Source organism: Mastomys coucha, unplaced genomic scaffold, assembly GCF_008632895.1.
Source record: "Mastomys coucha isolate ucsf_1 unplaced genomic scaffold, UCSF_Mcou_1 pScaffold15, whole genome shotgun sequence".
Classification (NCBI taxonomy): Eukaryota; Metazoa; Chordata; class Mammalia; order Rodentia; family Muridae; genus Mastomys; species Mastomys coucha.
In genome coordinates this window covers 60,575,900-60,589,509 of record NW_022196897.1, presented here as the reverse complement: position 1 = coordinate 60,589,509, position 13,610 = coordinate 60,575,900, and the positions used below count along the sequence as shown (strand labels likewise).

Sequence of the window (13,610 nt, the reverse complement as noted above, 5' to 3'; positions counted from 1 at the left end):
ACCTGTTCAACAGCTTGAAACACTGATTCCCTGTCCCAATGGATGACATTTGTAAGTAAAAGTAATCATGCTTAATTGATTCAAAGTAAATACTGACACAAAAGTGGTTTTATAAATATTTTAATGGGTCCTTAGTAGTTAAGTCCCTTCCTTGTCCAGTATTTCTTTCATAAGAGGCAAAAGGTGTTGGTTTTGCAGAAATTGGAGTAGTGCTATGGGCAGGATGCTGGTGTTGACATTAAGAGCTGAGTACTGTAGACCTGAACTTAATGTTTCCATGTGAGGCTGCTGCTTCATTTCTGTGAGGACATCTTTCACTATTCAATTCTGTGTTACGAGGAAGAGAACACAGTACATAGTAAAAAGTGTCCTGGAGTCCTTTAACAGGTCAGAGCTGTTAGCTATCCACCAACTAATTGAATAACTCTGCCTCTGTCAGCTAACCTGTCTGTACTTGAGAGAAGAGGTTCTCTGTAAAAGCTGAATTGCACAGAATTCCAGGAAAAACACAGAGTTTCAGTGCACACATAAGTTAAACAGAATTTAGAACTACCTTCTTTTTAGTTGGCCTTCCGTGGTGACCTAATGTGACTGCAGCTCCCAGATAGTGCTCCAGAGAGGACCTGAGGCTTCTGCTGTTCTTAACAACAGTTTGGGAAAATAATACTGGTGAATGTTGGTATGGTGATTGCTCTCTTTTAGAATTGAAGGGTAAGAACCCACAGGTGTGTTTGTCATGATCCTTAGGTCAATTCTGTCCTGAGCTTCTGTAAACACTTCACTGTATGTGTTTGCTGCATGGTCCATGGCCATGAGCATTTTAATGGTCCACTGTATGGACTATTGTACAGGGTTTGCAATGTTGCCACAGGAAGTGAATCCAAGCCAACTCTTGTCTCTAGGAAACCTGGTAGCTTATTGTAATGGTCAGTCTTCCCTCCAAGTGATAGCTATGATATTTTTCTCATTTACTACTCATCCCATTTCGTGAGCTTGGAAAAATAATTGTAAACAAGAAAATAAAAACATTATATTACATATAATGGTGAAGTTGCAGTGTGTGAGGAAGCCAAACTCCCTTCTCTTCTACAGTAGCTTGATTTAGTCATCCAGACTGGATAGGGGCCCAGTTTATTAGTAACCTCTATTTCTCTTGGAACTGAAGTTGAATAGATTCTTGTTCCAAATAATAAATATATGTGTGTCTGTACAAATCATGGACCAACAGATTCATTCAGTAATTTTTATGATAACTTCATACTAATTAAATTACTAATTTATTAATTTTAAGTCTTTTGGAAAACATGCTGTAGAAAATATTTCTTATAAGCATTAATAATATAAACTGACAAACAAACCACATAGTTTGCATTTCAGAAACAACACTGTGAGCCAAGACTTAATCTAGGCAGAATGTCCTTACTTTGGATCAGTTATCTGAATGTCAGCCCTCTCATGTGATGATGCCTTTGACAGCATGGGTGTGAAAACCCGTGGTGCAGTAAAACATCAGTAAGCTAACTGTACCCTCCTTACAAGCATGACTTCTTTCTCTCCACACACACACAAATACACACGAACACACACATCTGTATATACACACACGTATATATGTGTGTATGTATTCCTTTCTCTAAGGAAGTTTAGAATAAATGAAGTGCCTTTCATGTTACCATTAGTTTGATTTTAAGGAATTTCTTTTACATTGAAATTTTAATTCTTTAGGATTTCTAAGCTACATACATTTGATATTAAAATATAATTGATACACTGCTAAAAGTTATCATTTACTACTAGAGCCTTTGGATACTTCTTTGTTTCTTGGAACAGCGGTAGGGTTGTGGGCAATCTGGTATGCTAATTGGCCTATTTTTTTAAACTTTGCTTAAAAGGTATGTAGCATATTATCTATATCTACACAGTCTTAATTTGAAAATCAACAGACTGGCTGTTTATAAACTTAATCTTAAATAATATAGTTATTGACACTAGGAAAATAGCATGAAGCAGGTTTCAGAAGCCACAGTCTGTCTGTCTGTCCCTCCCTCCCTCCCTCCCTTCCCCTCCCCCTCTCTCTCTGCCTCCACATTCTTTGGCCCATACCCTGTCATTTCTTAAGCTACTCCTTTTCTTTACCTTGCATGAGTCTGGAGAGATGGCTCAATGGTTAAGAGCACTTACTGCTCTTCCTGAGGTCCTGGGTTTGATTCCCAGCACTCACATGATAACTTACAAACATTGGTAACTCCAGTCCCAAAGGATCCAGTGCTCTCTTTGCATCTGTGGATACTGAAAGCACAAAGTCTTAGCTAGTGTTTCTGTTGCTGTGATGAAACACCATGACCAAAAAGCAGGTTGGTAAGAAAAGGGTTTAATTGGCTTATACTTCTATATTGCTGTTCATTATAGAAGAAGTCAGGACAGGAATTCAAGCAGGGCAGGACCCTGCAGGCAGGAGCTGATACAGAGGCCATAGAGGAATACTGCTTACTGGCTTGCTCTACATGGCTTGCTCAGCCTGCTTTGTTATAGAACTCAGGACCACCAGTCCAGGGATGGCACCACTCACAGTGGGCTGGGCCCTCCCCCATTGAGAAAAATGCCTTCCAGCTAGATCCCAAGGAAGCTTTTCCTCAGCGGAGGCTCCTTCCTCTTTGACGACTCTAGTGTGTGTCAAAACCAGCCAGTACACACATAGCACACAGGCATACATGCAGACAAAAAGAAAAGAGAAGAGAAGAGAAGAGAAGAGAAGAGAAGAGAAGAGAAAAGAAAAAAGAAAAGGAAAGGAAAGGAAAGGAAAAAGGAAAGGAAAGGAAAGGAAAGGAAAAAGGAAAGGAAAGGAAAGGAAAGGAAAGGAAAGGAAAGGAAAGGAAAAACAACCAAAATACAAAGAATGTTTTCTTGTGGCCCAGCTGGCCTTACACTCCTGGTCCTTCTGCTTCTACTCCTCAGTGCAAGATTGCAAGTGTACTGCACCATGCTAAGTTTCATCTTCCTCCTCTTCTTTCTTAGCCCTGCCTTCAGCCACCTCAGACTCCACAAATTTACATGCCCACATTTCCATTGTAGCTTTTTCAAGATCAGCTCAGTTTCAGGGGTGAGCACTCTTTCACAGAACTCTCCAGTGTGGTAGGCTTGCTAATTACCAAGCTCATGGTTTCTAAAAAAAGCTACAACTTCTGCACAGAACTTCTAATAGTGGTTTATCCTCTGTAAGATACTCTGCTTAAGATAGCACAGTTGTTTTGTTTTCCAGGATCCTGCATGGTCATTGTGTTTCAGTTAAGTGATCTTGAACAAAGCCTTTAACCTTAACCTTCCTAAATGCCAGTTCATCTCAATCTGATGATAGTTTATAGATGTCACTAGATGTCATTGCACTAATTAGTATGATTTTTTAGATTTATTAATTTTATTTTGTGGGTCAGATCAGCCAAAGCCAGATGCCTAGGTACTATATAACTCCCAGCCTGTACTACAAACACAGCTTGAGGTTTCTCTGGGAAATTATTTCTGTGTTCTAACTGTGCTTTCTGTTCACAAAAACATCAAAAGTCTCCTGTTTAATTGGGGTGGCTTATAGTTTCAGAGGGTTAGGTTAGTCCATTATCATCATGGTGGGAAGCACAGCATTCAGACAGACATGGTACTGGAGACCAGTTTGAGAGTTCTACATCTGTATCCACAGGCTGAGAGAAGTGACTGAAACACACTTCTTTCAACAAGGCCACACCTCCAACAAGGCTACGCCCTATGGATCTATGGGGGCCATTTTTATTTAAACCACCACATTCCACTCCCTGGCCCCCAAAAGCTTATAGCCGTATCATAAAGCAAAATGCATTTAGTCCTACTTCAAAAATCCCCAAAGTCTATGACAGGATCAGCACTGGTTAAATGTCCAAAGTTCAAAGTCTCTTAAATCTCTTAAATGTAATCCGCTATAAAATATCAAAGGGCAGATCACATACTTCCAACATACAATGGCACTGGGCATACATGACCATTTCAAAAGGGAGGAAAGGGAACAGAGTGAGGAAAGATTGGACCAAAGCACGACTGAAAACCAGCTGGACCAACTCGAAAAACTTCATCACCATGTCTGATGTCAAAGTGCTCTTCAGATCTCCAACCCCTTTCAGCTTTGCAAACTATAACATACTTCTCTCTCGTGGGCTGATTCCACCCCCTGTTAGCATCTTTCCTTGGCTAGCATCCCATGGCTCTGGCGTCTCTATCACCTTGAGGTCTCCAAGGCAATCCAGGCTTCACATTCACAGCTTCACGCAGTGGCCTTTCTAGGGCTTCGTTCAGGGACACCCACATGCTTGGATCAACAGCTTTCCTTTGTTGAGGAGGGAGATTCCCTAACTCTTTTCTTCTATCCTTGAATCTAAACCACATGGCCCCCTGGTTCAAATGCATCTTCATTAGCTTTCTGTTTTCCATGAGTTCCTTCATTGCCTAAGCTTGGCTGTTCTGGAACTCTCTCTGTAGACCAGGCTGGCCTTGAACTCAGAGATCTGCCTGCCTCTGCCTCTGGAGTGGTGGGGTTTAAAGCATGCACCAACCACTACACCTGGCTCTGAGCTTTTCTTTAATTCCTTTTCACAGACTGGAAACTTAGCTGGATGGGGTCTTGCCCTGAGGTCACCGCTCCCTTTATTTCCTTTAACAGCAGACTGCTGTTTATTTCCTTGAACAGGATTTATCTCCATTCAACTTCCTGGTGCCCCTTTTCTCCTCAGATTGTAGATTTTGTATTTTTCCTTGTTCACCTGGCTCCTTTTCATTATGAATTTTCATACGTGAATATCAGTAACCACATGACAGAGTCAATACTAGGCTGTTTTGAAATTCCCTCTGCCAATGCAACTAATCCAAAACTATTCAATTTAGCCTTAGGCAGATATTTTGGACAAGAACAGAAAGCAGCCACATTCTTCAGCAAAATACCACAGGAACAATCTCTAGGCCACATATTAACTTTCTGCTTCTCTGCAACCTTTTAAGCCAGGCCCCCATAGTTCATATCACCCTCAGCACCACAGTTCCTGCTTCCATGTTTAAGCCCCACTGAAAGTGTTAACTGTTTTTTCTAGTCCAAAATCTCAAAGTCCACATTGCTCTAAAGAAAAGCAAGGTCAGGCCCATCGTAGCAATACACCAGTCCCTGGTAGCAGCTTTTAGGATTTTATTGCTGTGAAGACACATCATGACCATGGCAACACTTACAAAGGAAACTGTTTAATCAGGGCTAGCTTATGGTTCAGAGGTTTAGTCTGGTGTTGTCCATGGAAAGAAGCATGGTGACCTGCAAGTAGACATGGTGCTGGAAAAGGAACTAAGAGTTCTCCATCTAGACCCGGAGGCAGCAAGAAGTGACTGAAACTTACTTCCTCCAACCCCTTCTCCAACAAGGCCACACACCTCCTTATAGTGCCATTCTTTATGGACTTATGGGGGCCATTTTTATTTAAACCACCACACTTTTATTTATCTCAGCTGGTTCCTGGGAAATTGTTTGAGTTTCATCTGTCCTTCCATCTTATTACCCACAGAAAAGAAAGCTGTGTCTTTACCGAATACTGTTCTAGTAACTATAACAGTGAGGTATTTGGCCTGAGTCACACTCTGACTCTCCTTTTCTGTATAGAAGACGTAAAGCTTTGTGCTACCCTTTATGCTCTCTCAGGTTCCTCTCTCTCTTTTCCTTAGTCCCCCTGGGTCAGTGCTCTCCTTCCTTGGCCACTGGTATCTTCATCTTCTATCTCTAAACAGTCTTCCCAAACTATCTATAGAAACAACTCCTTCTGGTTATCTAGATGTTACCTTGAATTTAAACAAATTAAAGAAGGCAAGGCTGTCATCCTGTTTCTCTTTAAACCTCCGTAAACTAACCCTCATCTTTCAAAATGAACTTCATCTAATTCAGCATTTGTTTATGTCTCCTATTTGAAGAAAAACAGTAGACTAGAGAGAGAAAAAATATATATACAGAGTTCTGGCTCACAAAACTTAGTATTTCTAGCTATTTAACATAAACATTTGGGGAGCGAGAGGCAAGCTACCTATATTATTTTTAAAATATTATGAGTTTAATACATGTTTAAGTTAGTTTAACTCTAGCTTGAGTTTGTGCTACAATAGCCAGCAAACACAGAAAATTAAAAAAAAAAACAAACCCTGATTTTAAAAAAATCATGGATCAGAAATAAATTCAAAAAAATGCCATTTCATCCCAATCTCGAGGGTTTTAGCTTCTCAGTATTGTTTCCTTTCTGATTCAGCACCTTGAATTTTATGTAAACAGTTGTTGACTAATCAAAAGAATGAACAAATAAGTATGCTTTTTAATTTATCCAAATTCAGGATCCTACTGGAAACCAATCAGGAGACAGACAGGAAGCGGAGTTATTTAGCTAAACTCTATACTGTCTGTTCTGAATCCTTGGAATGTTCCTGCAGGTGGGGAGGGCCATTCCCATCTTAAGGAGAACATCTGAAGTCCAGCGAATTATCCTTTTAGTGTAAGAATGGTGACTGGTGGGGTGTTCTCCAGGGGGTCATGATTGAGTGTGCAGCTGTCAGTCATATATTGGGTCCATGTAGGTCATACTGAACAATCTTATGCTGTAATATTGAAGAAATCTTCAGTGGAGTCCAGAAAATTATTTATGTGATTTTCATCTGTTCTTCCATTGAAAGTCTCTAGGGAAACCAGATCAAAAGAGGAAGGTGGAAAATAGACCATTAGTTCCTCAGTTCAGATGGACTAGGCCGAAAAGATACTAAATTACAAAAATTTCTAGCCCACCTGTAGTTTGAGGACGATTTCTATATTTAGGCCAATTGAACATAGAAAATAACTTTTTGGTTACTCACTAGAAGGTTGAAAAGTAGCTATTGGAAATGTACCCATTATTGGCACTTCACAGTTTTTAGGTTTGGGTGAGGAAATTACTACTGACAACAATCTTCATTTAAAGTTTGGTAACAGAAATCAACTCTGCACCTTTAGGGACTCTTGTGACCCTTTATTTAACCTTAAATAGTTTATGGTCACATTCTGGAGATGTTGTTTCACAAGGTTTAGAGAACTGTAACTGTTGGTGAAAAGAAGTGAGCAATAGCCAAAGAAGTAGAAATGTGTCAAGGTTTTATCTGCCCTTGCTTACCATGTTATGCTAAACCATGTATGTTGTGGTGCTGAGTAGCTCAATCACTTTATTTTTATTTACGTATGGGAAGCGGGGCCAGCAAGACTGCTTAGCAGGTAAAGGCACTTGCTACCAAGACTAACAACTTTAGATCAATCCCCAAGACCTATATGATGGGGAAGAACCAACTCTTGCAAGTTGCCCTTTGACTTCCACGTGCAGGCCATTCCATGCCCACTGTACACATACAAAATAAATACGTGCTAAAAAGATAATGTATGAACTAGAATGGGTTTCATTGTGACATTTTAAATAGATATATGCAACATCATGTTCACCATCTCATTACTTATTCTAAACTTTTAGCTGAATATATTGTTTTTCTTAAGATGCCTAGATAACCCTGGCACTTACTATTTAATCTGGGATTAAGATTCATAAAGTAAGTTCTGATGGGCATCATGGCACAGCCTTGTAATTCTAGCTACTGACAAGGCTGAGTCTGGAAGACTTATAAGTTCAAGGTCAACCTGGACAACTTATGAAAAACGTAGGTTAAAAAGCAAAAGAAAGGCTAAGAAATTAACTCAGTAAAGCAGTTGCTTAGCATTCACAAAGCCCAGAACTGGGAAGGAGGGGGAGGAGGAAAAGACAGAAAGTGTGTGCCTCTGCATTATCATCTTGTCATAGCTTTGAAATGATAGCATTTCTTTTTAATTGTACTTTAATTATTTAAAGCAGATTTTAAGTTTAAATACATTATCATTACATTCTTCTCTTCCAAGTCTTTCCAGATCTTCTCCCCTTCCTACCCACATGACTTTAAGTTCTTAAAAAACAAGCAAAAACCCAACACAACAACAACTCCCTCCAAAATAAAGAAAACAGAACAAAAAGAAAAACCTCAAAACTGTAACCAAATGAAAGTGCACACACACACATACACACACAAACCCTGGACATTTCTTTACTTTCTTAATTCCATACTTTTTGAGATTTGTTTTCCACAAAGTTCCACCTTAATTCTCCTGTAGAACCCTTCAGAGAAAGCTGGAACAGTCTATATGTCTAGCATCCTACTCCGTGTACAAAACAACCAGGTCGGCTGGTTGGCTGGAAGATAAAGTGAGTCCTAGTCTGTAACTTCCATTATCTTGCCTTAAGCATGTCACTAGCTTCTCTGTGTCTCAGTCATAAAATGAAGGACCCAGCGTCATAGCAATAGATAGCATGATTTTTACATAGAAATTCTGTTAACCCTTAAGAGGGTTAGTTTTGGGGTTTTTTAGGTTTAGGATCCTTGACTTCCAAAACTTCCTATTCTAAAGGATAGAACAGGATGGAGATGTATAGATTTAGTATCAGCTTGCTACTGAGTCGATGATGATCTGTTTTTGAAGTCACCACATGGTTTCCTTTGGCCTCTGGAAATTGTAGGGATCTTTTAGCTCCCTAGTATACATTTTAAAGATAGTGACTCGGACAATAAAAACAGAGCCTCTATAGTTAGGAAACCTTGTGAAATATTTCCTTCAGATTTTCTCCTGCAGGCTTCATGACAGTCTTTTAGGGATGGGTTTTATACGAACAGTACGGTAGGTTCATGGTCAGTTATTAAGGAATTCTAGGCTCTCCTAAATAACACAGTCTTCATTTTGAAAATGAAGTCAAAAGGATAGCCAGACCATTCAACCAAATCCTCCTTGGTGCCATCATAGAGCTAGTTAGACTCTGCTAACATTTAAGTGGGCACCTGTCTTTTAAGTTATTGAATTACTCAAAAAGGAGAAGTTGGACCCCCAGAGAATGATCAGATGGGCCGTCCTCTACTGGGCATGCCACTACAGAATCGCAGCTCTTACCTCAGCTTTTACAGTAATCTCTACTGTCAAAACAATAAAGTCTCTATTGTCTACAATAAGAAAATCTATTCCTATACAAATTTGTATTAAATATTATATTTTAAAAATATATCCTCTCCTATAATATAGCTTTATTCTCTAGTTGTCACTTGTGACAGATAATATTCTCCATTTAAGAATCACAGAAAGATCCAAGTTCAGGGAGGAGAAGGGTGAAATACATAAATTCTAGTCTTGTTGCCCAGGAACGAGAAAGCTAGATATCTATTAAAGGATTGATTATAGAAAGTAATAAATGTACAAAATTTACAATAATTCAACATGTGAATTTCAAATAGTGCTGTACTTTGAATGAGAGGGATAAATTTCATATGGATGTTTAATAATTGAACTATGTAATAATGATTTATATTTATGAAATGTATTGTTAACTAAACACATTATTAACATTAGTAATATAAAGCACAATTACTATATTTAAGTCCTCACACTTTCATGATTTTGACATTTGTCTTAAATTCAAGTAGACAACCTTGGGCTCAGGGCTTCAAAGAACTGGCTCTTATAAAAATGAGAACAGCTACATTACTAAGATATCTCTGATATTAGAAGTTTTCTCTCCTATGTGTTTTCAGCCTGTTGTTTGGTTCTCATTTTAGTTCTCAAATGAGAGTTTGAAAGCTTTCTATTATATGATGGGCTTTTCTGGTGAGATTAATTCTGATATTAACATTGTAATTCTAGATATGACATAAGCTATATCATCATTTGTAACATTCAACTAATAATGCAGTTTGGTATTTTGACAGTGAAGAAATGTAATAAGTGCATTCACTTAAATTCTCTAGCTAGTTCTTTCCTTTTTCTGTGTCTTCCTTGCTTTTGAGAATGAGAAATAATCTCATCTCAGAATGAGTTGCTGGTTTGAGTTTATAGAAGGAAAAATGATCAAACTTGGAACTGTGCTTGCTAAGGATAGGAAGTGCCCACATTCTCTTTCCTTCTAATCTTGTCTTAACATTCATCCTCACAGACTCATGAGAGAATTCTCCTAGAACCTTATGTTATTCCTCAATGTTATTCCCAGAATAATTGTTTTAGTCCTGTAAACAGCCTTTAGAAATGGAGACCTGCCCTTCCGGCCTGCCACACATCTCCTTGCCTTAAGCGGCTCTCTTCCCCGCTCGCCCCTCAGTACAGATATTTCCAGTTCGCTGTCTCCTCTGGTCAGCAGTGTTGCTAAGATACTTCTGTCAGCACAGATTTTCTCCCCAATGTTTCCAGTTCATTGTTTGCAGCCATATTAACTGTCAAATGAGGAAGCAGTGTTTAATAGCCCTTCTTGTATCCCTGGCCAGCCTCTGGATTTTACTAATAGCCGAAAAATAAAAAGTATGTTTTCAGACATTTTCTTCATATTAAATGTGACTCGACAGTATACAGATAGGAGCTGCAGCAGGTGTCCAATGTAGCATTTATTTTACTTCCTTGTTCTAAGCCATGTCACAGTGATAGAGCAGCACTGACGGTGTTGACACTGTCTGCATCACTCCCAGCATGTCTGTTTGGAGCGCTTGTGTATGTGGGGTGATTTGCCTGTATTCTGTACGAGCTGAGTGCCTTGTCTCAGCCTCCTTCTACCTGTCCTGGAGAGGTCCTCTCCATCATTCCAGCTCCCCAAGATCCTAGCTCACTGTTAAGTTGATCTGAGACTCATCTACATATCATCTGACTCAACAGCCATGCTCAATTATAGATAGCACTGTTTATTTAATTAAAACATAGTTTAACTCTTCATGGAACGTGGCTAGGCAGACTTAGGAGGAGCATAAATAAGCTGCAGCCTCCTGTGTACATTATTTCTGCTAAAAGGACTATACCATGTGTTTGAACTTTGAGAGTGTTTAAGGGCACATCCATCATGGAAGGAAAGAGAGAATGATCTGGAATGTAGGGATGGAAAGAAGTGACCTATCCCAGAAGTCCCAGGAGAGGATGAGTAGCTTAGAAGTGGAGTATCAACAGATTAGTGGATGAATTCAGCCTTTCTTAGAAAGTGGGATTGAGGAACTAAGATAGGATAAAAATATCTATTATCTACCAATATGTACTTCAATTGTAATTAATTCATGAAATCTGTATTATCACTTTAATATCTGGCCCTTGTGAATATAGTGTGTGCCCCTGTTTTCTGGTATTTATCAATTCACAACATACAGTACTCACTGAAATAATTGTTGGTTGAATTTAATTCACAAGTGCTCAGTATTTCAGCTACACGTGCTGGACACTGCAATATTCTCGTGAATAAATTTATGGAGCACAGAAAATACAGTTTCTCAGGTTATCCAAGGTCTTTATTTAATGTTATATTCTTTTTAAAAATAACAATGCATCTTAATTTATATAATTTCTACATTAGTCAGTCTAGAATCTCTGTTCAGATTTTTACCGATGGCTTGCTATCGTATACATTATAGGGTCTATTTAGTAGGGGTTAATGGAAAGTTTACACATTTCTAAAGGTAGCTTCTTAGTTGATTACCTTTTTAATTCATTATTTTGGAAAATAGTCTTGTTTTCATTTAAGAAACAGAAAAAAACCTGTAAAAACAAAACAGAAAAAGATATTCTGTTTAGTAATACTTCTTCCCTAAAACTCTAATTAATACCTAACCAAGGACTGCATGTGACTAAATACAGTCCACATGTCATTATGCCCACCATAGGCAAAAATCATGGTTTGATTTGGTTTCATTTTGGGGGGAGGGGCTGCTTTAGTTTGCACTTGAATGTCCCCAGAGCCCCACTTGACAGTGTAGGGAAGCAGTGGAGTCTCTAGGAGATGAGGCTAACAGAAGCTAGGACAGTAGGCCTAGGCCCTTGATGGAGATGCTGGGACCTCTGCCCCCTTGATGGCTGCCATGAGGAAGACTCACTTTCTCTGCTGCCACAAGTGCAAAGCAAAAGGACTGAGTAATTGTGAGTGGTGCCTCAAAGACAGGAAGCCAAAGTAACCCTTTCGTCCTTTTAAGCTGATTCTTGGATATTTTGTCACAGTAGCAGACAGCTGACTAACACATTGGCCAGTTACCCTGTGTGCTATAAACCAGTTGTCAGGCTTTGAACTAAGTCAGAGATGTTTTTTTTTCTGCTGTAACTAATTTTACTAATGGTTTTCTCTGTCACCCTGAGCCTCATTTACAGTTCAATCTCAGTCATGTCCCTGGGTCTCAGTGAAGCACAACAGAGAGGAGAGAGGCAGGGTATGAAATCACGAGGCCTGGATTTCTATCATGGCTGCTTGGATTTTCCGTTTCTAAGCAAATGCCTTAATATCAATGGATTTCCCTTCTGAAAAGGAAGAGTGTGAGAACAGAATGAACTAGCCTATGTAACCAACAGTCTTAAGTTCTGGGAAAGAACCCTGCTGTGGGGTAGTATAAAAGCTGAGCTTAGATATTTTTTTGTCGGTCAGTAGATTAGCAGAATACAATAATTTAAATTATTATGAAGTAAGACTAGAAGGAGATTACTACCTCGCAGGTTACTTCTTGATCTGAAACATGATTATAGAGTCAGGCTAGGAGCAGAAGAGATTTTTCCAACAACTCCCGCATAGACCCAGGCTTATTCTGACACCATTCATAAACCCAAAGGTAAATGCCACTTGTCTTCTGCCTCACACAGGTCTGTCATTTCAGGCTGACTTTCTGTATTTCTGTATTTCTGTTTTCTTTTTTTTTTTCTTTTCATTTTTTTGGCATTGGTATTTTGCCTATAGTATGTCTGCGTGAGGGTGTTAGATCCCTGGGATAGAGTTACAGACAGTAGCGAGATGTCATGTTGGTACTGGGAATTTATCCAGGGTCCTCTGGAAGGACGGCTAGTACTCTCAAACACTGATCATCTCTCAAGCCCCTTCTTGTTTTTTGGTTTTTGGTTTTTGATTTTTGACTTTTTCGAGACAGGGTTTCTCTGTGTAGCCTTGGCTGTCCTGAACTCACTCTGTAGACCAGGCGGGCCTCGAACTCAGAAATCCACCTGCCTCTGCCTCCCAAGTGCTGGGATTAAAGGCATGTGCCACCACCACCTGCCCCCTTCTTGTTTTTTTTAATATACCAATCATTTGCAGGCCTCGTCCAGATGCCTCCAACCCTGTTAGGTGCTGATTTCCATTAAACAGCACACGTACAAAGAATCTAATGACTGACTCTGATGTGAAGGAGAGCATCTAAGTTCTGGAGTGCTAAAGTTTTCTGTAATTTCATTAGGCTCTTTTGAACTGGAAGGACTATCATAAGATAAAATTTTGTAGGTGTGATATAAAAGGGTTTTTTGTTGTTGTTGTTTTCAGAGAGTTCTCATAGTTATTTTTTTCTTTTCTTTTTTCTTTTTTCTTTTTTTTTTTTTTTTTTTTTGGAGAGGAAAGAGTTTATTTCATTTTATATCTTATAGTACATTATGAATGGTAGTCAGGACAGAAAATCAAATGTGAACTTGGAGAGGCAGGCACTGAAGAAGAGGTCATGAAGGAATAGAATTACTATCTTGTGCAGATGGATTTCTTGTTCCAGCTGTTCAG

General features: G+C 39.1%; 1 protein-coding gene across 6 annotated transcripts in view; it reads left to right on the top strand.

The window, feature by feature from the left end:
• Window positions 1-13,610, top strand: part of Chn1 (chimerin 1) — a 164,166-nt gene that overhangs the window by 96,288 nt on the left and 54,268 nt on the right. Inside the window, exon 1 of one of the 6 annotated variants that reach the window (XM_031370641.1) lies at window positions 1-51. The exons of 4 other annotated variants lie outside the window; for them this stretch is intronic. In XM_031370641.1, the coding sequence (XP_031226501.1) occupies window positions 43-51 (9 nt within the window). In that variant the 5' untranslated portion in view covers window positions 1-42. Of the gene's footprint in view, window positions 52-658; window positions 680-13,610 lie in introns of those variants that run through there. One more of the 6 variants, XM_031370642.1, reaches the window with a different exon arrangement.